Source organism: Myodes glareolus, chromosome 7 (genome assembly GCF_982192425.1).
Source record: "Myodes glareolus chromosome 7, mMyoGla1.1, whole genome shotgun sequence".
NCBI classification, from domain to species: Eukaryota; Metazoa; Chordata; class Mammalia; order Rodentia; family Cricetidae; genus Myodes; species Myodes glareolus.
In genome coordinates, this window is record NC_142032.1 from 102,750,995 (window position 1) to 102,778,827 (window position 27,833).

Sequence of the window (27,833 nt, forward strand, 5' to 3'; positions counted from 1 at the left end):
TTCTCAGAAAATTAAGAAACAACCTTCCTCAAGACCTAGTAAGACCACTTTTGGGTTTATATCCAAAGGATGTTCAATCGTGACACAAGGACATGTGCTCAACTCTGTTCATAGCAGCTTTGTTTGTGATAGCCAGAACCTGGAAACAACCTAAATGTCTCTCGACCTAAGAATGGATAAGGAAAATGTAGTACATTTACACAGTGGAGTACTACACAGCAGAAAAAAATAACATCTTAAATTTTGCAGGAAAATGGGTGGAGCTAGAAAACATTATTTTGAGTGAGGTAACCCAGACATAGAAAAACAATTCTCACATGTACTCACTCATAAGTGGTTTTTAAACATAAAGAAAACCAGCCCACAAATCATAATCCCAGAGAACCTAGACAACAAGGAGGACACTAAGAGAGACATACATAGATCTAATCTACATGGGAAGTAGAAAAAGACAAGATCTCCTGAGTAAATTGGGAGCATGGGGACCTTGGGAGAGGGTTGAAGGGGGGGGCAGCAGGGAGGGGAGCAGAGAAAAATGTAGAGCTCAATAAAAATCAATAAAAAAATTAAAAAAGAAGTTCCTTTAACTTCTTGGACAAAGGGCAAGAATCTCTAATTACTATGGAAGTGAACATGGGGAATGGGTATGAATGACTGGTTGGTTTCTTGGAAGCTTCCTAGATAGTCTTGGAAAAGGTGCCAATGAAATTAACTCCTGGAATACACTAGAACCTCCCAAGTGTCAAGTCTCAAATAGCTATTTATTTAGAAAAATCTCTGAAAGTCTATCAGATTTACTTGATAAAAATGTACAGGAGGGCTGACAAGATGGTTCACTGGCTTAAAGTGTTTGCTTTGCAGATCTGACCCTGACTTCCATCCCCAGAGCCCATGTGGGAGAACAGCACAACTTCTGAAAGTTGCTCTTTGACTTCCACACACACGTGCATCATGGCACACACAGATCTGCATTTATATACATGTCTTATGTATATAACACACATAATTTAAAAATGTGTGGTATGCTGGGGGTTAAATGAGGCCACATGCTACCGCCTTGTGTTGTTTTGCCAAGGTGTAGAAGCATTTGTTCTGCACTGTACTAAATCACATTAATCTGTACTGCTTTACACTGCTGGGGGCGGAACACTGGGCCTTGTCCATACTAGGCATAGTCACTTTTTGAAGGCATCGGTTCAGAGCCCAGCCTTGTGGAAAGTTAGTCAGTTGGAAAAAAAGAAACAAAAACAAAAAACTGAAGAAGGAAAATACTTGATTAGTACTTGTTCCAGCTGGGAGAGAGGAAGCAGGGGAGGAGCTCCGAGGGCTCCACGGACGCAGGCTGTTGTGTCTGGCTCTTCTGAGCGCCTGAGGAGCAAGGCTACAGGACTGAGTTCAAGGATCTGCTTTAGTGGGGCTCCACTTACCTAGAAGACAAAGCAAGTAAGGGGCCAACGGAAGCAGAGGGTGCTGAGCTGAGGTGCTGCGAAGGGGCTGCCAGGAGAGCAGCTGTGGGAAGTGACCCTTCTCTTAATAAAAGCCTGGTACAATTAACTTCAGACGCTCTCACCTGGAGCTGGCATCCACCAGCTTTCCCATGCTGCATCTTGGCTGGATAATCACAGCCCCTGGTTTCCGTCAGTCTTGATTTAATATGGCACTCCTCCTGGCTATGAGTGCATTTACAGGAAAGGGCTGGAAGCCTAGCTAAGCTTGCTCCACTCGGAGCAGAGTGGCAGGGCTGAGTGGCACTGCAAGGGAGGGTTTTGGGGAGAAGGCGAATGACAAGCGTCTTGACTACTGGGCACGCCTTAGGGCACAGGCTTGACAATGAAGCTGGAAAGAAAAGGGCAGCTGTGGTGCTGGTGGAAGGTGGGCAGAATAAGTCCCTGGACAAGAGTGAGCTTGTGAGGTCTACTGGAAGGAACAGAAGAGAGGCCAAGTTTGCAAGCTCCCTTGGAGAGATAAGGCAGCCAGAAAAACTGGCTCCTCCAATCCCCTCTGGAGCCTGCACTTTCTACTTGGGAATGAGAGAAGCCCCCATCTTCACTGAGTTTAAGGTCCAATTATGGAGACAAGACTTAAAAGGCAAATTTGTTCTCTTTGCTTCTACTACTAGATTACATAGTGAATTTATTGAAAATAAATACCAGAGGGTGTTCTGTTCAGAAATATCTAATGAGTTGAATCAGCAGAACAGTACAAAAACCACAAATGAAGGATATTCTACAAAATAACCAAGCTGTACTTGAGACAATGGCAAGATCATCAAGAAAAGACTGAGAAACCAGTCCCTGTCGGAGCAGCAAGATGACTGCATACAATGTAAGGACCCATACTTTCTCCTTACAGAGAATTCTGCAGTGCCGGGAAATCGGAATACCATGAGAAGGTTATTTCTATCAATATCAAATCTTTTTGATATTTTGATTTTGATAACTGTGCTGACAGTATGTAAGAAAGTGTGGGCTGAGTGTGTTTCTCAGTGCTCCTGAGGCCTTCTAGGTATAGAAAAAAGTTCCCCAAATACAAACAAATCCTTGTTTTAAAACAAACATCCACACACACAGGAGAGTAAAGAATCACCATGAGTACAACCTTAAAAAATAATTCAGAAAAATTTACCTATATCTTCATATATAATTATCTATCTATCTATCTATCTATCTATCTATCTATCTATCTATCTATCTATCTATCTATCTATCTCCACACACACACAACCACAGTGATAAAAATGTTAGCAGCTGGGGATCTGATAGCAAGTTTATTGGAACTGTTATATGATTTCTAAAACTGGGCCATAATAAAGGGGGGAGTTAGGCAATGGACAGGCCTCTGGATCATTTCTTCATCAGGAGTGCTTGCTGTGAAAACACACAAACCAGTGCTCTGATATGCATACCTTCCTTATATAGATATATTTCAACAGAAAGTTCTTGAAGGGGTGGGAGGCTGGAACTCACAGAAGCTTGATCCCATGAAGCTCGCGCCTATGTGGCCCACAAGCAGGTGCCGATGCTGAGATGTGCAGCGGAGCGCGGTGCTGAGAGGAAGATGTGCCCCTCCACCCCCGGGTGCTCCGCCCACCACTCTTGCAGCACTTCCCTCAGGTCTGGTGGGAGCAGCCAGGTTCTCAGCCTGGGACGGTGACCCAGGGGAGCAGCACATCCCCAGCTACCCTGAAGCAAATGAGAAACTAGAGACAGAAACTGTGATTGTGATGCTGTCACTGGGATATGCAAATAAAATATAGAGGATGGGTCTATCTGCCTAATATTCCTGCCAATTCATTCTCTGGGTGTGATTAAAACGAGCAATAAATTCCTCGTGAGTCTCAGTGGAGTGAGGATCGGAAGAGGAGCTGCGGCTGGCATGCGCGCGTCCCCCTCAGCTGAATATTCATCATGGGATAGCGCCCCATATTTTTGTTTTATCTGCCATCATGTGCACAGAGATATATTTCTACCTCTCTTTCATCTCTTAGTTAGGACATGAAAATGGTCTAGGCGCTAAGTATTAAACTCTGCATGTACTGAAATCATTCAAAGTGAGATCTAGGCTAACCCATTCTATGAAGCCTGCCCTGCCCATTCTGCCAGGAAGTGGGCAAACCCCACTTTCCTAGAGATGCCCCACCTCCACGGCTCTGCATCCTTCCCGAGGCTAGGCACCTGTCAGTTGTCTCAACAGTGGAGCTAAGAATGCCTGTCTCTCCCATAGTAGGACAACATGCTAGAGACAGTGGCTGGGCCTCTCCCACTGTGGGTCTCTCCAGGGATCAAAAAAGCATAGGCCTAGGGGCTGCAGAAAGGCTCTCATTGCGAGAAGATCATTCGGTCCAGTTAAGGTGACAGAGAGTCTGAAAGCCATGGTATACTTTAAAAGGAGGAATAAAGTAAAAAAAAAAATTAGGATTATGGATAATATGGATAAATTTTAAATATGCAGAAATCACAAGCAAGGGAGAAGGACATTTTAGAATCTGGGCCAAGTGGGTAACGAATGTCTGTTAGGTGAAGACACAGCAGCAGCCCCCTCCACTGTCCCATTTGCCATCTGGAATAGATGAAGAAGATTCAACACCACAAGTCCTGTGTCTTTAAATTCACACTTTTGGGGAATTTTGGGTTGACATATAAGACATTGTAGCCAGTAGGTTTAGGCAAATCTATGTAAAGAGAGGCGGCTGTGGTCTGTACAGCACCATCGAGGTACATCTGTTTAAAATCCTAACAGACAATTTGATTTCCTGTATGTCACTTCCTTCCTTCTTTTTTTTATTAGATTTTTTTTTTTAAAAAAAATACCAATCCAAGTTCCCACTCCCTCCCCTCCTCCCATTTCCTCCACATACCCTCTCACCCCACCCCCACCCCCCAATCCTCAGAGAGGGCAAGGCACATTGCCTTGTGGAAGGTCCAAGGACCTCCCTACTATATCTAGGCTGAGCAAGGCACCCATCCAAAGAGAACAGGATCCCCAAAAGCCAGTTCATGCAGGAGGGATAAATCCTGGTGCCACTGACAGTGGCCCCTCAGTCTTCCCCAGCCATGTATCTGTCAACCACATTCACAGGAACCAGTTTGGACCTACTGGTGTAGGAGGTTCTTCTTTCCATGTGTTGCTTTTATTGGTCAAATAAAGAAACTGCCTTGGCCTTTTGATAGGGCAGAACTTAGATAGGCGGGGAAGACAGGACTGGATACAGGGAGGGAGAAGGCAGTGTGGCAGACGCCATGGCTCTCCTCTCCGAGATGGACGCTGGTTAGACTCATGCCGGTAGGCCACAGTCAAGTGGCAATACACATTAATGGAGATGGGTTAAACGAATATGTAAGAGTTAGCCAATTAAGGGGCTAGATATAATGGGCCAGGCAGTATTTAAATTAATAAAATTTCCGTGTTGTTATTGGGGGGGGGGGGCTAAGCTAGTCGGGCGCCCACTGGCTCTCATTACTACAGATTGGTGCTCCAACGTGGTAACTAACTCCATGTAAAACCTAAGAGGGCTTAAAAAGAAATTCTAGACACACAGAAAACAACAGAGTTTAATACAGCTTTTTGCTGTTTGCTAGCGGTTTTTCCTGACTCAGCAGCCATACAAAAAAAAAAAAAAAAAAAAAGCTGCGTCATTTTAAAACGAGGCTTTCCGGGCCCTGCCACCGGTGCAAACTCCGGCTATGGAGCATTTCTGGGCCCAGATGTTTGTGTGCCCACTCAGGGTCGGGAACAAAGTAGCTGAGACCACGCCCGTGGCTCAGCTCTTCCTGCCTGAGTAAGCAGTGGGATCAGGTCTACTAGAAAGTGGCGGTTTTGAAATGCCAGTTTCTGGGCTGTGCCGCCATTGCCATCACTGTCTGGCTCCTGTAGGAGACAGAGCATTCCAATGGGGTTCGTGAGTAAAGTGCTACAGCTTGCTTGATGGTAACCGGACTCACTGTGTGCCTGAAAGGGGAGCACCACACGGCTCAGAGGCACAAGTGACTCAGAGGCACAAGTGACTCAGAGGCACAAGCAGCTCCACCATGCTAGGTGCTGTGTGCATGGCTCAGAGGCAGGGGCAGAGAGGCTGAACTGCGCTGATCTCAGGCAGGAACCATCGGAATTATCATAATAACAGCGCAGTTAAGGTTTAGACTGGGCAGGAAACAGGCAGTACCGTAATACCCCTACATGGTGCAACTTAAGTTTTTAAGAAGTGCTTAGCATTTTAAGAAGTGCTCCTGGACAGCAAAGAATTACAGATTCACAATAGGACAGATTCAGACAAAAAAGACCTCTAAATGGGTCACAGTGTTAGATAGACATACGTAGGCTTGGGAGAGAGAAGGAAAAGAATATAGAGAATAAAGTTAATGCTTAAAAAAAGGGTAAGGTCTTTAAAGAGACAGAGTACAGATAATTACAGATTAAAAGAAATAAAGAAAAAGAGGTCACGTAAAAATGGAAAATTCACAGAGCTGGATTCTCTGTATTATTGTGTTTTCTTTGAATTTTTTGACTGCGAAGGAGCTAAATACAGAGAGACATTTCATTGTGTGGTCTGCTAAGCTAAACCAACATGTATATTATAAAGCTATCTTGACTTCAAAATTTGGGTCTAAGGATATGACGCCTTGGAAGAGGTTCTTCTTTTGTTTTCACAGATGAGACCCTGTAGATTCCTTCTAGACCAATATGGTATGCTAGACCACACCCTCCTGAAGGTTGCTGTGAACACCCTCAAAAAATTACTTTGCCTAACTGTTGACTGAGAGGAACCTAGCAAACAGGACACACCATGAAAGACCTGATTAACAGCACCCACATACAGCAGTAAGAAATTTGGAGAGAAATAACCACGTCCATATTCCCAAATATTGTTTATAAATGCTCTTTTACATTTAAAGGGGGATATTATGTGTGTGTGTGTGAATAATTTGCATTGATATGAATCTTGGTTTACTGATACTAATTTAAGGTCAATCTTGTTATATGTATATATCTGCTCTTGATTAAGGTATTGTGATTGTGTAGTTCATTTAAAAATGTAATGTATAATTAGGAAATATAGGTTGTTAATGGATAATCATCGATAATAATCAAGCTTGTAGTCATGGTAGTTAGATTTTCTAGATATATAGAGATAGATTTCAGTTAGAGAGGCATTCTTCATATCTTTCAAAGACTACAGAATATGGCATTTAATGTTTTAATAACTTAGGGCTTTTCATGACAATGAGACACGTCTGCTCCTGGCAGCACCAGCTACTTCAAGAGGAAGATGGGCATCGAAGAGGCTTCTTATAGAGTTGGTTAGCCATTTGGGCAAGAAACTGCTCTTGCCTGGACTCTTGCATAAACTGGACACAACCCACAGAGAGAGGACTGCTGAACTTGCCTAAAGGTGAGATGATCCTTCGGGGTTCCTGATTCATAAAAGAGTCTGTGAGACATTCTGCAGGACACAGAAGAAAGTGACTGAACTGCCTTTGGAACTTCCTGCTTCATGGAAATGTCTGTTGGATACTATGGGCCTGTAGGCTGAAGACGAATGCCCCAATGGTACAGAACTTTGGGTGACTGTCCAGGCAGCGAGATGTCTCTGTCATTTCTAGAACATTGGAAGTTGCTTATAATGTACTTCCTGTTTACTTAGGTAATATTATATCCTTCTGGAGTCTTTGATGGAGTTGAAGAATAGATAGTTATAGTTTTCCTTAGTTTTGATAAAAGATAAAGTGGATATAAATATTGTAACTGTAATTCTTGCTTAATAACTGTTTTGTTATATGTAATTTTACTATGTTAAAGTGAAAGCCTTTCTTTTTTGTTTAAACAGAAAAGGGGGAAATGGTATAGGAGGTTCTTCTTTCTATGTGTTGCTTTTATTGGCAAAATAAACTGCCTTGGCCTTTTGATAGGTGGGGAAGACAGGACTGGATACTGGGAGGGAGAAGGCAGTGTGGCAGACACCATGGCTCTCCTCTCTGAGATGGACGCTGGTTAGACTCATGCCGGTAGGCCACAGTCAAGTGGCAATACACATTAATGGAGATGGGTTAAACGAATATGTAAGAGTTAGTCAATTAAGGGGCTAGATATAATGGGCCAGGTAGTATTTAAATTAATAAAATTTCCGTGTTGTTATTTCGGGGGCTAAGCTAGCCGGGTGGTGGGATGCAGCCCGTAGGCTCTCCTTACTACACCTATGCTTGTTCCTTCCCTGTCTGGCTGGAGTTGGTGAGCTCCCATGAGCTCAGGGAGACTGTTTCAATGGGTGGCCCCATCATGGTCTTGACCTCATTCCCCATATTCTCACTCCTCCCACTCTTCAACTGTACTTTGGGAGCTCAGTCCAGTGCTCTGATGCAGGTCTCTGCTTCTGTTTCCATCAGCTGCTGGATGAAGGTTCTATGGTGATATTTAAGATAATCATTAGTTTGACTACAGGGCAAGTCAAGATTGGGCACCCTCTCCTCGATTGCTTAGGGTCTTAGCTGGGGTCATCCTTGTGGATTCCTGGGAATTTCTCTAGAGCCAGGTTTCTGCTAACCCTATAATAGCTCCCCACTTCCTTCTTTCTGGCCTATTCAGTTTTCCCATCTGTGAGATAAGAGTATTATGAGCAACCGTACACATTTGTTACAGGAATAGAGAAAGTATATGTTAAACATGGAGCACAGTGCCTAGATGCACTCAATAGCTGTTAGAAATAACAATACAAGTAGCACTTATCCATAGGCAGGATACTTTTACTTGAGACTGGGCTTAGTTGACCTCTCTTCCAGAAGCCTTTCTTGACTAGTCAAGGCCACTGATTCATTTGCCTGTCTGCCTGTCAGACTGTGAGCGCCTGGTGGGGTTCATTGCAGGAGGAACAGAGGGGAGCAAGACAAAGTCAGAGAAGTAGTAACTCACGTTGTACTGTTTAGTTTGTGTACACTTGACACAGGCTGGGGTCATCTGAGAATAGAGAACCTCAATTAGGAAATTGCTTCCAAAAGATTGGGCTATATGCCAGGCCATGGTACTGCACACCTTTAACCTCAGCACCCAGGAGGCAGAGGCAGGTGGATCTCTGAGTTCTAGGCCAGCCTGATCTACAGATCAGGACACAGAGAAACCCAGTCTTGAAAAAACAAAAAAACAAAAAACAACAAAAAGATGGTGCTGTAGGTTAGCCTGCAAGACATTTTCTTAATTAGTGGTTGATGGACGAAGGTCCTACCCTGGTGGGGCCGAACTCTGATGGGCAGCTACTGCTTACTACCTGGCAGAGAGAGATGGAGCTCAGGTCAAAAGCAGAACTTTCCCATAAAAATCTGCCTTAAAGAGCTAGTTAGTTTTTTGTTTTTTTTTTTTAAGATTTATTTATTTATTGTGTATACAGTATTCTGCCTACATGCATGCCTGCAGGCCAGAAGAGGGCACCAGATCTCATTACAACAACCATGTGGTTGCTGGGAATTGAACTCAGGGCCTTTAGAAGAGCAGGCAGTGCTCTTAACCACTGAACCATCTTTTCAGCTCCCAAGAGCCAGGTTTTGCAGTTTGGTAAAAAATAAACAGAGAAGGGAGAGCAAGGAGAGCTGGAACAACCAAGCCGAGGACAACACAGACAGCAGAACAATGAGTGGAGACGCTGAGGGCACCTGGTACTAGATTAATAATACTGTCGTCACCTCCCTCAGTGACCATGTGTTGTCAATTGGCCTTCAGGGGCTCTAAGGACCTGTGCGGACACTAAGATGCTTGTCCCCTTTGAAAGAAACCTTGGCATGACCAGCACCAGCCCTACGTCACACATCTGACACACCACAGGTGTTTTGGCTTACAGAAAAGATGATGGGTACAGTTCCTGAGGCTCTCTGGAGCCAGCAGGGATTTCATCAAGGCATGTGGGGAAGTGGGCCTGAATGGCAGTGCAGCTGTTTCCCAGGGCAGAGAATCTGAGCCCAGGGAGGGAAGCATCAATCCCTTGAATTTAGTAACTCTTTTTGGTCCCAAGAACTAACTTGGATGGGCTGTGAAAAGCTAGCCATCACTTCTTAACATATCTCTTAAGAAATTATCCTAAAAAAAAAAAAATAAAAAGAAAAGAAATTATCCTAAGACAACAACTAAGTGTATCAGAGACACCCTTTCCGTGGCCGAGGCGGATCACCACGTTGTTCCAGCTCTCCCGTGAATATGGCAGGATTACTTTTTTTGCCCTCGTTTGATTTGGTAGGATCCTGTGGCTAGTTCTGGCCAGTGAGTTGTAGGTAGTAAAGGGTTCTGCTTCCAAGTGGAGTAGTCAACTCTGAGTGTGGTCATGAGTGCAGAGGTCAGAGGGCAACTCTGTGGAGTTGTTTCTCTCCTTCTTTGTTTTATGGGTTTTAGGGATCCAACTCAGGTTTCAAGGCTTGTGTGGTAAGTGCAACCTTGCCAGCTCTCACAACTGAAAATTTAAGACCCTTTAGAGTATACTTTACCCTTTGGCAAGCAACCAGTGGCTGGGTGTGGGGCAGGGTGGAGGGAGAGAGTGCCCTTGATGAACAGAGCCCACCTTCCTTCTCCAGCAACAGAGAACAGTGGCGTAAGGAAAAATACATGTTGTTCAAACCACTGAAATTTTGGACGATTACAGCAACACAGTCCAGCTTATCCTGACGGATAAGCAAACACACATCTAGCTGACCCTTAGGGACTATTTAGTTCAGTATTTCTCTTCCCTGGAGCTTCCCTGAGGCTTCAGTGAGGAAAGTGCTAGTTCCAAGGTTACACAGGCAGAAGGATGGAGCTAGGCTGAGAATCAAGTCTCTGCTGTCTCAGACAGGCAGAGCATCTGCCACTAGGTGGGACCTGTCACGCTGAATTATCTCTGTGGACAAGACCATGTTAGAAAGAGCAAAGAAAGAGGAGGCATCAGAAGCCCGGGGTTCTAGGCTAGATCCTGCCACCGAGCTCATCAGACAGCTGGACTGCACCTCCCAGCAGCTGCCTGGCTTCTGAGGGAAGAGTGGGTCGCATGGGTAACACTCGGACCACCTTCCCTTCAACCAGAACAAGCCCACTCTTCTCAGATTCATTTGTTTTGGTTTCCTAAGATTTCCCATCACAGGATCCGATGACTGTCAGTGTTTCTGCCAGGTCTGAGATTTGTGACTCTGGTTCTTGGATTCTACCCAATTGCTCCCAAATTGTAAGTTCTGTAGTTGGGGAAAGCAGAACCTTAGTCTTATTTGTCAGGAAGTTCAAAAGTGTGGCTGAGAAACTAACATGAGGATGAAGCTGTTTCTTACTGAGAGTGTGGAGTGTCAGGGTGAAGGACTGAGGGCGGGAAAGGATGTTGTCTGTGAGAGGCTGCAGGACATGTGAGGTCTGAGGAACTATTCTTCTTTTTCTTCTTTTTTTTTAAAATTCAAGACAGGGCTTCTCTGTGTAACAGTTCTGGCTGGAACTTGCTTTGTATACCAGGCTGGCCTCCAACTCACGGAGATCCACCTGCCTCTGCCTCTCAAGTGCTTGGAAGTAAAGGTGTGCGCCACCACTGCCCGTGCGCCACCACCACCCAGCTAGTTCATTCAAGACTTCATTTGGCTTCTGCTGAAAAGAAGCAGGGAGGCTGTCACCTTAAAAATAAAGGAGACTGTTTAATTCTCAGAAGCCATACATGGCTTGGGCCTCTCCCCCTCCATGTACATGAAAGGAAAACTCTATTCTGGTTGGGTCTATCCAACCAGATCTGGATGTGAATTGAAATAGACGGTAACCATCAAGGGTTGGCCTAGTGATTCATGCCTGCAATCCCAGAACTGGGAATTATCTTAAGGCACTTCAGCCAGTCTGCAGACAACAGATCCCATATGCTAGAAAGAGAACAAGACAAGGGACAGAAAGCCAGGTATTCTGTGCTCTTCTCCTATATATAGTCTCGGGGGCAAATGCATTTGCTTCGGTCTTGATAATTTACTCTAACAGTGCCAGTCTTGTATATAGTAAGAGCAGTGGTCAGAAAAGAAGATCACCTAAGAAGTGCTCTTGGTGTGGAACCTGAAGCAACTGACAAAAATGGAAGGTTATGGGCTGGAGAGATGGCTCAGCAGGTAAGAGCCTGGCTGTTATTCCAGAGGACCTGGGTTCTAGCACCAGCACCCATGTGGCAGCTAACAACTGTCTGAACTCTGGTTCCAGGGGATCTAATGTCCTCTTTTCGCCTCTTCTGGGCACTGCATGCACATGATACATACACACAAATACAGGTACCCCTATACAGTGAAAGATTAAATGACATATGAGGTACCCACAGCCTCCTCTCTCTACTTACCTTGGTCTCGGAAGCCTTCAGAAGCTTCATAACCTCTCCTTCCCGAGCATAATCCAAGGGCGTGTGTCCCATCTCATTCCTCTGAAGGGGGTTGGCTCCTGGCAGGAAAAAAGGATAAATGATCAGGGGCTATATGAATGATTCCTCAGCATTCACCTATAGGTGGCTTGGGAGTCTCAATTTCAGTATGAATCTCCATGAAAATTTATGAGATTACAGAACGACAGGATAAACATATTAAGTTACTTTGGAAGGAGAGATATGTTGGCCCTTCATGATGGAGGTCAGGAGCCTAGGTGCTTCATACACATGTACATGCAGCTAAATATGCTAACAAAACTCAGCAAATAAATTCATAGATTGATACATCCAACCCAAATGGCAACACACGCATTCACATATATACATTCATTAAAATGTTCACATTTTCCAATATAACTGCACATCAAGGAACAATGAGTCACAAAGCCATATACTGGGTTCCTTTCTAAAACAGAAGAGCCCAGATAGGAACTTAAAGGCCCTGCTTTGCTTCTTTTCTCCTTGATATCTTTTATTTTTCTCTTTTGAGAGGTCTCCCTGTGTCTCCCTGGCACTTGCTGGTAGAGTTGGCTTCCCTTAAGCTCAAAGTCTCCCATCTCAGCCTCCTAAAGGGGGGTTAGAGTGCGACTCACAACACCCAGCTCTTCTCCTTCCTCTAGCCAGACTCAGTAAAGTCCTGGGGAGGATGTAGACATCCTCTGTCCACATCTGATGGCACAGAGGGACTGTGCCTCTGCCCTGCTAGCTGATGATGAGAGTGTGCATTCTAATGAAGGAAAGACAAAGGTTAGCCGAGAGCCACGTGACTACCTTCCAAGTGCACAGAGCAGCCAGTATATGGTGGGTACTTAGCAAGGCTTGAGATGACAAGAAAATACTCCTCTCATCCTCAGTGCTGCCAGAAGCTTCTTCCCACAATCCAGTTCTGGGAAACGCTCTTCCCAACCCTAACTCTCTCTTCCCAACCCTAACTCTCTCTTCCCAACCCTAACTCTCTCTTCTTAAACCTAATTCTCTCTTCCCAACCCTAACTCTACACTCTCTTCCCGACACTAATCCTCTCTTCCCAACCCTAATCCTACTCTCTCTTCCCAACCCTGGCTCTAATCAATGCCAGCTACCCTGCTTCTGTTTTTGTTTTTCAAGACAAGGTTTCTCTGTGTAATAGGCCTGTGTAATAGAAAGGCTGCCCCACAGTTAGCTCAGTAGACCAGGCTAGCCTCTGCCTCCCAAATGCCGGGATCATGTGTGCGGCATGGCAGGTTTTTTATTGTTTCTGTGTCAGCTGCCTTGCAGACCTGAGGACAGAAGTGGCCTTGCCTCATAGGCTTGCCTTCCAATACTGTCAGAAAGAAGCCTAGCAGGCTTAGCAATGTATGCATGTCACCTATGCTCCTTTCTTACTAGAGAAATGTACAGAAGTTAGGAGTTTAGCCTAGTCACTGCTATAAGGATGTAATGAGGACCCACACAGCACAGGGCCTTGCTCAGAGTGGGTATCTGATCACTGGGGATAGGAGCAAAAGCTAGTTTTCCTAAATCTGCCCGTGGGAATACTTATCTCATGCTTGAAACCCTCCCCCATTGAAGTTCTGCTTCTTTAGAATCCACAACTTAGGGGCTGGAGAGATGGCTCAGGGGTGAAGAGCATTGACTGCTCTTCCAGAGGACCAGGGTTCAATTCCCAGCACCCACGTGGCAGCTCACAACTGTCTGAAGATCCAGTTGCAGGGGATCTGACACATTCACACCAATGCACATAAAAATAAAGTTAAATAAACCATAAAAAAGATTTAAAAAAAAAGAATCCACAACTTAGCAACAACGGTAAAATCACTAAGCTCTTGAATGTGGCTGTCTGAATGGGAGGAGGAAGGGCACAGGGAAATTTCAAGTAAAAAACAGTCAGGCATGTACCTTTAATGCCAGCACTTGGGAGACAGGGACAGCAGGTCCAGGGAAGTCAAGGCTACACACTGAGACACAATCTCAACAAAACAACCACACCTTCCCCACAAAAATGAAAAATAAGATCATTTTAATTAGGAATAAATATTAGTATATATTTTATAATACATAGAATATGGAATTCATATACCATAAAATTACTGCCCCTCCTCTTTAAACAGTGCTGGGAGTAGGGCCTCATACATGCTAGGCAAATGCTCTACTACTGAGCTACATTCCTAGGTCCCTAAAGTGGTGGTGCCTGGTACATGAAGAGGCCAGGAGGAGGTGTTAGGAGCTGGCATTAGGAGCCACTACATGGATGCTAGAAATCAAAGGCAGGTACTCTGGAAGAGAGGCCAATGTTCCTAATTGCTGAGCCATCTCTCTGGACACAAACCTATTGTTTTAAAAGATAGCATTTGGTGTTTAACCTCAAGTTGTGTGGCCATCACTACTATTTAATTTACTCACTCCAGAAAGAAACCCCATACCCATTACAAAACATCAACAACAAAACCAACCAACCAACCAACCAAAAAAACTCCACAATGGTTGACTTTCTCTTTTTATGGGTATTTTATATAAATGGAATTACATGACATGTGGCATCCAGTGTATGGTAATGTGGGATTCCCCTCTGTATGCTGTGAATATGTTTTATTACCACTGTTTAATAAAGAAGCTGCTTTGGCCTATATCAGGGCAGAAAATAGCAAGATGGTAAATCCAAGCAGAGATAGAGGAGGAAAGAAGGTGGAGTCAGGTAGAAGCCATGCAGCCATCCAAGAAGCAAGAGGTAACAAACCATGAGCCTTGCGGTAAAATATAAAATAATAGAAATGGGTCAATTTAGATGTAAGAGTTAGTTAAGCTGGGCAGGGCTGACACATGCCTTTAATCCCAGAACTCTGGAGGCAGAGGCAGGCGGATCCCTGTGAGTTCTAGACCAGCCCGGTCTACAAGAGCTAATTCCAGGACAGATTCCAAAGCTACAGAGAAACCCTGTCTTGAGAAACCAAAAAAAAAAAAAAAAAAAAAAAAAAAAAAAAGCCTGAACTTAACAGGCCAAAGAGTATGTAATTAATAACTAAGCCTCAGAATGGTTATTTCCTAAGTGGCTGCAGGAGCTGGTGAGTGGGACCTGGTGGGTGGAGAGAACCCGGTTCCAGGGCCAGTGGAATGGAGAATATTTGTAGCTAGAAAATGGCTTCTTTCATGGCACCTGTTTTCAATGTTCCTTCAGTATTGGCTGAATACTATTCTGTTCTGTGACATCACATTTTCTTATCTACTAGCTGCACTTACGAGCTACTCCCCCACTTTGGCTGTTCGGAACGTTGTACTTGCTGTTGCCTTTTGTTTTCCTGAGTCTTACGATATAGCCCAAGCAGACACCAAGTATCCACTTCCACTTCTCTGTCTCCAACTGGCCTTGAATACCTAAGATCACCCATTCCTCCAGCTTCATTCAGACTCCCAAATACTGGGACTAGCTGCGGACACCACATTGCCAAACTCGGTTATATGCTTCCTGTCTTTTTAGTAGATGTCCTGGAGCGACAGGAACAGTCTACTGATAATTATATCCATGCTTGACTCTGTACTTCTTACACGGGTATTTTTGTTTTAATGTTCAAAACCCTAAGGAATTAAAATTGCTAAGATACAAATAGGGAAACTGGACTGAAGATCAACCATTAACCGCAGGCCTATTGTTTTGAGCCTGGAGTCCATTCTAGCCTAGTTTTCCTAACTCCGATTCTCTACACCCTCAGAGTGGCAATGAGAGGTCCTTTACTGTCCACAGCACAAGCACAGCCTCCTTAGTGAGGGGGTGTCTCAGGAGGGACCTTCCTACCTCAACACGGGTGTTTACTGAGCCCAGGAAGGCTCCCCCATAGCCCAACTGAACGATCACGTATGCTTACCAGCACTGCTGTTTCCAGTCTTTCAGAACTCAGAGGCCCAGACAGAGCCTTTCTTTGAAATCAGCTGGCGCTCACTGGGCGCTCACTGGGCGCTCCAGCGGTTCTGTGGGCAGGACGGGGACTGGCAGGGCCAATGAGCAGTTCCTGTGTGTGGTGTGTGTAGAGGTGCTTACAGAAGACAGAGGCACAGGACCGGAGTTGTGAGCTGCAGATGTCTGCTGAAATGGAAAGCCGTGCTCTGAACCCCTGAGCTCTTTCCAGCCCTTCCCCTCACACTTTTGTTTCTTGTTTTAGAGGGAACTGGCCTTAAGTTCACTATACGGCCCACTCTATCCTTGAACTTGACGGAGCTCCTCCTGCCTTGTTATCCTGAGTGCTGGGATTTTTTTTTTTAATCCCTCCTTACTGTTCTGTAGTAACTGGTAATTTGGCCATTGACTCCTTTGAACTTTTAAAGAACTCTTTTCAAATCCTCCCCTCAATTCTGTGACCGGTCTTCCTGTCTCCTTTGCAGATATCTTTTCCTATTTTTAGGAATAAGTCTCCTTTGAGTTTGAGTCTAGTACAAACTCAGCTCTCCAAGAGCCTATGGGGACATGATGAGTCCATGACAGTAACACAGACTGAGATTGGCCACTGTGCTGAAGGACAGGCAGATAAGAACCACGGAGTTCAAGAAGGACAGAGTTAATTCTCTTGGTATGGCACTGAATGGGGTCCTGCAAGGTCCAAGGGACCAGTGCCAGACAGCATCTTCCTCATTCCCATAGCACAGTGGGGCCAGGAGTCTCAAAGGGGTAGTGGAAAGGTCTCTCCTTTCTCTGGCTGCCAGGAGGGAGTTCTGCTATTAGCTGTGTGCTTGTGGAGTGGGGATTAAATCTCTAGGAGGGAGAGGAACTAGGGAAGGGAGGAGGCATGTGCAGAGAGGGGAGGAGGGAGGGAGAGAAGGTGAGAGAAGGCAGTGGAAGAAAGAAGAGAAGGTGAGATTAGCTGCTTCAAACAAGTGCTGTCAGTGATCTATATTTGCTTACAGAATGAAAAATGTGTGCCATAAACACTGGCCACTGAGTAATTTCTAGCAGGAGTCGTGTCACTTCTCATAAAGCATGGGGTGGAGACAGGTAGGACACGTCTGCACCTGGGCCAGCGAGCACAGGGGCTTCCTTTTATAGGGGGGCTGGGCTTTGGATCCAGTCCAGAAGACTCTCAGGTCAGGCTACTCACTGGGGAAACCAGCTGGGTTCTCCAAGGTTCTGGAGCCTAAGGGCAGCACATCTGCCCCACTTTAGGAAGGCTGAGGCGGGGCACCTGGATAATGTCCATCCAATATTACTCCCCCAGACTCATACCCTCCCTCTGACCTGACTAATTGCTCTAATAATTGATAGAACCTGACTTCTACCACTGATCGATTTCACCTTCACGACCAATGGCCACAAACCATTACACTCCAATAAATAACCATGCTGGGCCTCACCCGGCTGCCCTCTCCGGGGGCATCAGGATAGCCTGTGCCCTGGCCTGACCTCCCCTTGCCTCCCACCCAGGGCCCCTCCAGGCCAAGCAGCTGGTCTTGAGGGCCAGGCCTCTGGGAGCAAGTGATAGAGCTGGGAGGAGGTGGGAGCACTAATCGCAGGCCATCCGTCACCTCCCACTGGCTGTCTGGGGCTGGGGCAAACACCTGGAGCACCCTAGGCAGTGTGGTGCAGGACCCCTCCTTCCTCTCCTGCTCCAGATTAGTTGTCCCAGCTTATAATATTTGATAAATAGCAGTCTGGCTTCCTGGCAGCGCGGCTGCGGCTGCGCCTGCCCGCTACAGCTGTGGAAGGTCACTCATTGGGGAAATATGTTTCTGTCAGTGGTATTGAAAAAAGTTTAGTGGAGTGACAGGCCTCAATTTTTCAAATTTTATTAACTCCATCCTCTTAACCATTTGTCTTGAATTCCTTCAGATTCTGGGGGATCTGTCAATAAGGATCGGGCCCAGAAAGTACGGTAGGGGTGGTTGGGTGGGCAAGAAGGAGCTGGTGCTGGTTGGTGCTGCTGTGGCTGGCTGGCTGAGATCTCTTCACCCAGGAAGGTTAAGGTAGTGGAAGGGGTGTTGGTGAGAGAGGCCTGGCTCACTGGTGCCTAGGGAGCCTGCTGCTTTTCTCAGGTCAACATCTGCTTTTGATTTGACATAATCACAACGCTCCAGATGGGAAAGCACCCTCATAAGAGCTCACTTCTCTCTACTGCGTCTGGAATAGGTGCTCCCCTGACTCCACTGACTCCATCTTTGAAGACTGATCTGTCTTCTCCAGGGAGGCCTCCTAACTCCCTCCCACAGACTGTTTGGAACTGGAGAAAAACTCAGCAAAGGTTGGGTACCATCGTCCACACTCCCATGGCTTTCTGCCTGTCTTCCTGCAAGAACTGCACTAAGTCACTATGCACTGTCACTGTCTCCTGGACACCAGCGCAGGGCCAGCACATGCTTCTTCATATTTGTCCGAGAAGACTGTCTTCTCCTCTGGAGCTATCTTTTGAGGCTGAGAGAACACGACAGTTGTTCTGTCTGCTGAGAAAGCCTTCCTGACAGCAACTGTGTGACCATGCCGTGTCCCTGTAAGGGAGAGCCCCTAGACTCTCCATCTGAGAGAAGAGGTGAGAAGAGGAGAAGCACTTCCCCTCCTGGCTAGGAGCAGGTGGGTGAGGAGTACCAACTGCTGGCTGGGCACTTCTCTACTGTTCTGGGCACTTCTCTACTGTTCTGGCGGTGACTGCTGTCCCGTTCACCTCTATGGGTTTTTTTTTTTAAATATTTATTTATTATGAATACAATATTCAGTCTGTGTGTATGTCTTCAGGCCAGAAGAGGGCATCAGACCTCATTACAGATGGTTGTGAGCCACCATGTGGTTGCCGGGAATTGAACTCAGGACCTTTGGAAGAGTAGGCAATGCTCTTAACCTCTGAGTCATCTCTCCAGCTCCTCTATGGGTTTTTTGAAGATTGAATGAGGCAGAAAGCTTGAACATGGCTGAAATAAGATTATAGTGATCTCTGTAAAGGCTTTGTCATCCAATCCTCCTTTTCACATTTACCTTTGCTTCTCTGATCCCTTCATCCTGACTTTCATGATTCTGGCAGTCTCTTTCCTATCCCCAGCGAGAGGTTTTGGTGAGTATTAGAGACGTCCTCCATGATAAGAGGACTAGTCTTATACTAGTCTAGGCAGACTAGTATTTTGGAAATAAGCTCCCTATCAAGGAAGCACTCAGAAAGATGGCTGGACAAGTGTCCGTGACAAGCCTTCCCTGTCACCACACACATTCTGTCATGCTATCTGTGTAGTTCCTCCAGTCCTTGTCCCCTCTGGGTCCTTGTTCTTATTCCCTTTTCAGGTCATGGCCTGCCATAAGCCAGTTACCACAGTCAGTCTCCATACCTCGGAGGCCAGACCTTGACCAGCTCTTCTCTGTGTTCTCAGAGGCAGACATCTAAGAGGCTGGCTGAGAGTGACGAGGGAAGCGCAGTGGAGGAGCAAGAGAGCCCCGCTTCCTGAGGACCACAGCTCCACGCACGCGCAATCAGACACTTTTGCTAACAACAGGTAGGAGGCATGCATCCCAGCCTGCATCTTCTGCTGACGACACCCATGAATTTAATCCTTGCAATTGGTGAAGGAAGCAGGGGAGTTTGTCCCCCCCACCCCTTACAGATTGCCTGGGTCTGGTGGAAGAGTAAGAACAGGGACACACGCTAACACTTGCTGGGTATACAGTCATTACATACTGTGCCTGAATAATTCATACACGAAGAGAAAGCAGGCTCAGAGTTGAAATAATTTGCCCTGTGGTCATATAGCAGGCAAACAGTGAAGCTAAGATCTAAAACAGGGGTTCATTTCTCTTTCATAAATGTTTGAAATGTTACATTTTTTTAAAATGAAGATAGCTCTGCTCCCCCCCCCACCCCACCTCAAAGTGCCACCAAAGGCCTGATGACTCCCTTCCAAAGTGCTTAGATGCTCTAGAGCCAAGCAAGACAGAGGAGTTCCTTCTCATCATGGGCTGAGGACAGACATCTCTGTAGAAAGGATACGGCAAAGCATTTCTTCTCTTCCCATTCAGGGTTCCCAGTCTGGGGCAAAGGAAATTGTGAGCTATAGTAATTCAACTTCCTGGACAGCACCCAGAAACCTTTCCCATGATACACAGCCAGAGGGGATCCACAGCCTTCAGGAATCTGGGGGACAGAAAGCTACCTCCTCATGGTCTCACTCAGACACAGTCCCACAGCACAAATAGGCAAGAACTGCCACACAGTGGAAGCACCAGGTCTTCTATTCCAACAGAGCCCAGACTGGAGGGAGACAGACGCTACTGATGGAGGAGTGAGGAGCTGGATTGCCCACCACCCCTCTGCACCATGGGAGGGGAGCTGGGACCAAAGCTGAGAGGAACAGGAGACAAACTCAATGCGTGGGCTCAGCAGGTAAATATATCGGTCACCAAGTCTGATTACCTGAGTTTGAGCCCAGAGACTTATATAAGGGAGAGAACCAACTCCCACAAGCTGTCCTCTGACCTTCACATGCATGCTGTGCACACGCGCACACCGCAAATAAATAACCGCAGTGAAATACACAGCCTTTCAGCCATTTCCTTTTTCGAGCCATTAAAGCACTCATCTCACCATGAACCTGCCACACATTGCCTCATCTCCAGAACCAAACATGAGTCAAGGGGGCTTTGTGAAGCTCTAGAAGAACTGGGGCGACTGCTGGCAACCGACGGTCTCTATTAATCATATGAGACTAGCCTCTCCTTTATCAGGATTACCTGTGAGCTCAGGTAGTGAGGGCAAAGAGGACTTCATCTGACATTTGATGGGATGTCTCAGGAAAACCCTGTGGTCACAATGAAGACACCGGATGCTAGCAACACATGGAATGTCAGTCAGTGGCTGATAGACAACCAGACCCCAGGGGGAAGGGTAAGACAGACCAGAGGGGTTTCCAGCGACAGTGAGTGGGTTGGCCGTGCTCATCTGGACAGCAAGGGTGGGCCACTCAGTAAATCCGTAGATGTGCCTAGGGTGGAAAGGGCACCTAATACACCTGACAGAAGATTGACAGTAAGAGGCAAAGTGTAAATGAGGAGTCATAGGTTTTGGAACACAAACAAAGTAGAGAGATTGTTCTGGGAAATACAAAGGGTGTAGAAAAGGGTTTAGAAGCCATGTGAGAAAAATAGCTCAGGGAACCAACTAGTTGGTGGTTTGGGCTGGAGAGAAAAAAAAAAAGTTCAGGAGATCAAGCCTGCTACTATGCAGAACTGGGAGGTTAATAATAAGACCCCTGGATGCATTCCATGGCTGGCTTGCTAAGCACTAGAAAGTTTGAAGGTAGACTACAACAAAGTTAAGTTCCCCAGCATCAGAAGTGCTCGTGTATTGAATGGATAGCTACTCGGTAAGTGTACTACTGAAATGTCACTTAGTTTGCTTTTAAAATTTATTTTTATTTTATATGAATTAATGTTTTATTTGTAGATATGTCTATGTACTACTTGTGTGCCTGGTGCCTAGGAAAGTTAGAAGAGGATGTCAGATCCTCTGGAAATGGAGCTGCAGACGATTGTGAGCACCATGTGGGTGCTGGAACTTAAACCCTGGCCCTCTGCAAGAGCAGCAAGTGATCTTAACTACTGAGCCATCTTTCCATATTAACTGCTAATTATCTATTCACTTGTTCATTCGAAGATACTGAGAGTCCTTTATATGTCTATCAGCTAGGTGTGAGGAAGACAGAGGTGAGGAAGAAGATGCTATCTCTCCTCCTAGGGAAATCCTGATCCTGCAGAGGAGAGGGGACATGTCTATCTCCAACAGTAGCGTGAACTTTGACTATAAGACTAGTACAAGGGAAGTCTAGCTTCAGTTCAGATTAAGTCAAAGAGTTCTGGTGGAAATTCTCACACATTTGGCTGCCAAATCCCCCAAGCAGCTTAATCAGGACCAGCTCACTCACTGAAACTCAGCACACTGTCTGTGGGATAGAAGCACACAGTGAAGCAGATCTTGAGAATTTTTGTGCTTGATATTTTGCTCTTACAGCTTGAGTTGTGGTCTTTGGTTTATGTACCTACAGCTTGTCTTACAAGTGGCTGTGGTGTCAGGGTGAAGTGATTTAGCCAGCAGGGCTACCCTACTCTCCATTTCTTACCCACCCTGTGGGGACTGCTTCAGCACAGACATAAACATGCTCCTGCCGTTACCTTATTGCACTCGTCACATGGGGAGGCTAGAAGGCTTGATTCAGGGATATGATTGGATTTTAAATCCCAGTCTCACAGGATTTTAATTACTGGTCTGGGGCAGCAGGGATAGGCGCTGGCTGCCTTTGGATGGAGGAGGTCGATACACCAGTCCACAACATATTGAGCCACAATGCCTGCAGACTCTATTGCTCTATTTAATCATCTTTTGCAAAATTTACAGTGGAACAGGAGGGATCAATACGGAATTTATCACATTCTCTTGTAAATATGAGCCAGGAAAGAGTTCCAGGCAGTTTGTTACTGAGTGGGAGGGAACGTGTCTGTGTACAGCTGGGCACTAGGAGATGAGACAAAATCCATACTTCCTGGCATAAGCTACTCAGCCAAGTTCAATGGGAGGAACACTGATCCATTCAACCAACCAATCATCCAAGCAACATTCCAGAACCCACTTTACCCTGTAGTGCTGACTGGAATATGGCATGTAAGAACACACACAATAAAAATATAATACAATGATCTTGCCACTTATGAGGTGAACCTGTGCAAGTTCCCAAACAGTCAGGGACCCTTCTTACACACATGGGAAATGTAAGAGTCTATTTTGTGTTTAGCTAGTTATCAGAAGAGATAAAAGCCTTGGCATGTAGTGAGATTACATGAGTGATAGCTACTGCCATGTTTCCCCTGACTGCCTTCCTACACCATCTATGAATAGGTGTGGATCTGACTGCCATGTTTCCCCTAACTGCCTTCCTACATCATCTATGAATAGGTGTGGATCTGGGCGGAGAGCAGGGAGCTGCCTACCTTACTTTCACAGCAGACAGAAGGGGGACTGGGTGCTCTTACTTCATTAATAACCTGACCAGGGCTACTAGTGCAGGATCTGTGGAGCCAAGAGAAGGTGCAAGGGGAAGATGTACAGGGATCTGTTTTCCAAATCTTTAAAACCTATCCATTTTAAGCTTTCTCAAACTGCTGTGGGTGAAGAGGGTGAGAAGTGAGTCTCCTTGTGTAAGCGTACCAGGGAAAGTCTGAAAGACGATGTAAGGTGTGGCCTCTAGACGGCTGGGCAGACTTGGACAGCTGGAGAAGTAGGAAGGGTTTCCCACTGGAGAAGAAATCTAGACTGCCAGGGCCTCTGAGTGGCTTAACAGGCCTTTGAAGACAGCTCCTGCCGATTTCCCAGACACCCTCCCAGTCTCAAGCAACCATCATTCCTGCATCTTAGAGAGAGAATGGCAGAAGATTCATGGTGGATTGCAGTGTACAAGGATGCAGGGTTGCACATCTGGATTGACCTTGGAGGTACTGGAAATTGCTGAAGGTTTTAGATCAGGAGAGCAAACAGTTCTGCAGGGCAGAGGCTGAGTTGAAGGAGATCCTGGGGGAAGGGAGGGCAACAACGAGCTGCTCTAGAGCTACAGGCTCTCTAAAGCCCCAGCTAAGGGAAAGGAATGGGGCTTGTTAAATACTGAGGCAGAAGGCACCAGACTTACTAACCATACCTTCTTGTTGAAGGTGGCAGATGGTGACAATGCCGTTCACCAAGCATGGCGAGCAGAAGACAGTGGGAAGAGGGCAGGTTTGGACACACCACATGAGTTGTTTACAGAATATTAACATAACAGAGCGACTGGCAACATGAAAATGCCTTGCTTGTTCTAAGGAAAATATGTAGGTTAGTGTGGTCAGGAGAGAAGGTAAATAACCAAAGGAATGAGTGCCCAAATATATGGCACATGCGGAGCTAGCAAAGCAAAAGGCAAGTCTCCTGCCTTGGACTCCAGCTCACTGCAAACCTGTGGGACTCTGACATGCTGATGACTCTTGACTAGTATGTGCTGGCACTGGGCGCCAGAACCTCAGTTCATTTTCTAAAATTTGGACAAGTTTTGTGAAGTTATGGGTTTCAGACTACCGCATTCCTCCTCCTCCCAATCCAGCACACTACCTCCAAGGTGTCAGCGTGCTCTGGATGAAGCGGAACTCAGAGTGTCCCCAGGCTTTGTCAGCCTTGACCCCTCTCCCCTCCCCCTCTTGCAAATAACAGCTGAGACTGAGGAAGCCAAGCTCAGGTCTAGGCTTGTAATTATACTGCTGATATCTGTGGCAGAGCCACAGGCTGCAGGAGGCGGCATCTTTTGTTTATGCACTAAAACCACATCATCTTCAAACATGCTAATCGCATGTCTGCTTTCATCTAACAACATTGGAGGAGGCTGAGGAAAGGGCACACAATGCCCACATCTGGCTAATTCAGTTAGAAGGCCAATCAATCTTGATGGGTTGTCTATAAAACACTGCTCACCCCAAAGGGCTGAGCTGACCAGATGTTTAAGCGTCTGCTGACCAATCCCAGCTGATGTCCACAGCCGTGGAGAGAAGGCTTCCACTTATAAGTCTGTTTCCCACAGCTCAGTCCAGACTTCTGCTTTGAAAAGTATTAGCAGTTGAAGCAATGGCTGAAGCTGGTTGTGGTGGCTCATGCCACTGGAAAGACTGAGGCGGGAGGTCTGCTGTAAGTCTGCACCAGCCTAGGCTAGACATCAACACATCGTCTCAAAACATAAAAGCAACGAGTGAGCCCCTAGTTTCTGGAATAAGGCACATTCATAGACCGGCTCTGCATTTCAGGAAGACTTAAGCATAGTTGACTTTGCAAACAAGCACAGGAACATCCCAGTGGGATCTTCTTAACTGTACTTACCAGTGTGAAAGAGGTGTCTTTTATATAGTGACAAATGTCACAGGCTATGGGTCTGGGCAAAGGAACCATTTATCTGGTGTTTCTCAGCCCTCCATCAAGGCTGCTTCCTCACAAGAGTGCTGCATTTCCCAGCGCAGAGGCTGCTGCCAACAGCTCTTTCAGTTTATGCTCTACACCCAGCAGTTACCAGGTGGCTGTCTTGAAAAACAAACAGAAGAGTGGTAGGAGAGGAGGAGGAGAGGGGCGAAGACAGGCCCAGACACCAAGAGGACCATTTGATGGAACTCCCTGCCTGGGCTGGATTATTTATTATTCAAAAGTGTTTTTCCCTAATGAGTTCTGAGAACTTGTCTGTCCTAGAGCTGAGGCTGCAGGATGAACCACATTTGTGGCACCAGGTAAAGGGCAAATTAGAAATGACACCCACTTCTAGCTTCCCTGGGCAGCTGCTCTCACATGGCACACACTCATCTAGACAAATAAAAATAAATCTTAAAACAAACAAAAAACATAAGAGAGTATTATGTATATCTATGATCCCAGCACTTATAAGACTGAATGAAGCAGGAAGATTGCTTTGAGTTTGAAACTAATCTGGGCTACAAAGTGATAGCACCAGGTCAACTGGGGAAGTACTGGAAGACTCTGTCCCGAAAAACAAAACAAAAATAACGGAAAAGAAAAACAAAGACCAACCTTTAATCCCAGCACACAGGAGGCAGAGACAGGTGGATCTCTGTGAGTTCAAGGCTAGCCTGGTTTGTAGAGCGAGTTCCAGGACAAGTTCCAAAGCTACACGGAGAAACATTGTCTCGAAAAACCCCCCAATTATTTTTTTTTTGTCTTACAGAAAAATGGTCAAGATGTGACAGATAATTCACAAAAGAAAATCCCACAATTGGTTCTTTTTTTTTTTTTTAAAGGTTTATTTATTATGTATAGTGTTCTGCCTGCATGTATGCCTGCAGGCCAGAAGAGGGCACCAGATCTCATTATAGATGGTTGTGAGTCATCATGTGGTTGCTGGGAATTGAACTCATGACCTTTGGAAATGCAGGCAGTGCTCTTAATCTCTGAGCCATCTCTCCAGTCCCCCCCCCCTTTTTTTTTTGGAGACAGAATTTCTCTGTGTAGCTCTGGCTGTCCTGGAACTTGCTCTATAGACCAGGCTAGCCTCAAACTCAGAGAGATCCGCCTGCTTCTGCCTCCAGAGTGCTGCACTACCAACACCTGGCTGAAATGGTTTTTAAATAAATGAAATGATGTTCAAATACATTTGTAATAAGAGAACCGAGTAACTAAGTAAAATATTTCCCTTCTATTGTGATTGACAAAATTTCCAAAGCTTGACAACCCAGTGAGTTCCGAATCAATAAGAGATCTGATGCGCACCTCTAGCACCACACCTGTGCACCCTCCCTAACTCCCCATAGAAACCTGAACATGTTGGTGGTTAACAAAGTGCAAGAAGTGTGCCCAGGCCTTCTTCCTCTTGCTGTCGGTAAGTAGTTGCCATCTCCTATGTGGAGTCATGGCTGCCCTCTGTCCTCTGGTGAAGTCTAAGAACATTAAAAAGAAAAGAAAGGACAAAGAAATCCACCTGGTACTGGTAAGATGAGTCACTGGGGATGAGTCTTGGAGTTTCAAAAAGCCCAAGTCCTTCCCAGTGAGCTCAACGTCTTGTGCTCCAATGCCACGCCTGTATTTCTGTTGCCATGCTCCCTACCATGAAGGTCATGGATTCCATGAGCCCCAAACTAAACATTTCCTTTTGTAAGAGGCCATGCCATGGTGCTCTGTCGAGGTGACAGAGAGGGTTAAGCTAAGACCCTGGTCCACGGAGTCAAGTAGCTAGAAGTGCTGCTGCTGAGCACCTAATCTTCCTGTGCTGAGACCGTTACGTCTCCTCCTAACACTGCACAGCCATGAGAGAAAGAGCTGTCCAGCTGTCATTAGAGTTACCAATCCCAGTGCCACCAGGCTGAGCAGTGAAGGAAGGGGCAGCTCACACGCACGGTTTATTTTTGTTCAAGTAAAACCACAAAAACTGCAAAAACGAGGAGGAAGAAAAGAAGCTCAGTACTAGATTTCAGTCTCTAAGACAATTGCTCACTAAAAAATCCCAGGCAAGGCAGAAAAAGGTGGGCACAAGATGAGCTTGAACTGTCTTGCTAATGCTAATGCTAAAAGAATAAAAAGGAACATGGTGGTGCACACCTTTAATCTCAGCACTTGGGAGGCAGAGGTAGGAGGAAGTTCCAGGACAGTCAAGGCTCTGCAGAGACCCTGTCCCCCACCCGCCAAAAGAAAACAAAATAAAACAAACAACAAAAAAAAGAAAGGAAGAAAGGAAGGGAGGGAGGAAGGGAGGGAAGAAGGGAGGGAGGGAGGAAGGGAGGGAGGGAGGAAAGAAAAAGATAGAGGAATGCTACCCTGGTAAAATCAGAGACAATTTTAGCATGAATATAGTTAAGGACAGTAATGAATTACAGGCATTAAAACAGTATGTATCAGTGAGCACACTATGACCAATATAGATATATTGGAGGGAAGGGGTTTTGCATACCACAGAAGAAGGCCACATGCCAAATGGTCACTGTTGGGTGAGTGTTGGCATTAGAAAGTATGGAAAACATCTATCTCAAAAAGGTTGTATAAAGACTGGTTTTGGTCGGGCAGTGGTGGCACACGCCTTTAATCCCAGCACTTGGGAGGTAGAGGCAGGTGAATCTCTGTGAGTTCAAGGCCACCCTGGTCTACAAGAGCTAGTTCCAGGACAGTCTCCAAAGCCACAGAGGGACCCTGTCTTGAAAAACAAAACAAACAAAACCAAAAATTCATGCTCTGGTTAACTGCAAGGAGGAAAAAGAAGAAATACAACAGAGAGACTGGACAATACTTAGCTGAAGCTTGTGTGGGAATTAAGACTTTTATCACTGAAAACTCTTGAAGTCTGTGCTATGTGCAAGTATTAATTGTTCAAAAACAAGAATAAAAACTAATCATGCATAAAATATCTCTGAGAGTGTTCTAGGCAGAGTATGCCCACAAAGAAGTTCCCAAGTCCTGTGAGCCTGTGAATATATCATGGGGACATGAATGGGCTTGAACGCTACAGACACAATTAATTATCAGGTGGT

General features: G+C 45.8%; 1 protein-coding gene across 2 annotated transcripts in view; it reads right to left on the reverse strand.

Moving 5' to 3' along the window:
* Positions 1 to 27,833, reverse strand: part of Clpb (ClpB family mitochondrial disaggregase) — a 126,720-nt gene that overhangs the window by 24,893 nt on the left and 73,994 nt on the right. For both annotated transcript variants that reach the window (XM_087908649.1, XM_087908650.1), the window contains one exon: positions 11,795 to 11,892. In XM_087908649.1, coding sequence (XP_087764775.1) covers positions 11,795 to 11,892 — 98 coding nt within the window. The remainder of the gene's footprint in view (positions 1 to 11,794; positions 11,893 to 27,833) is intronic.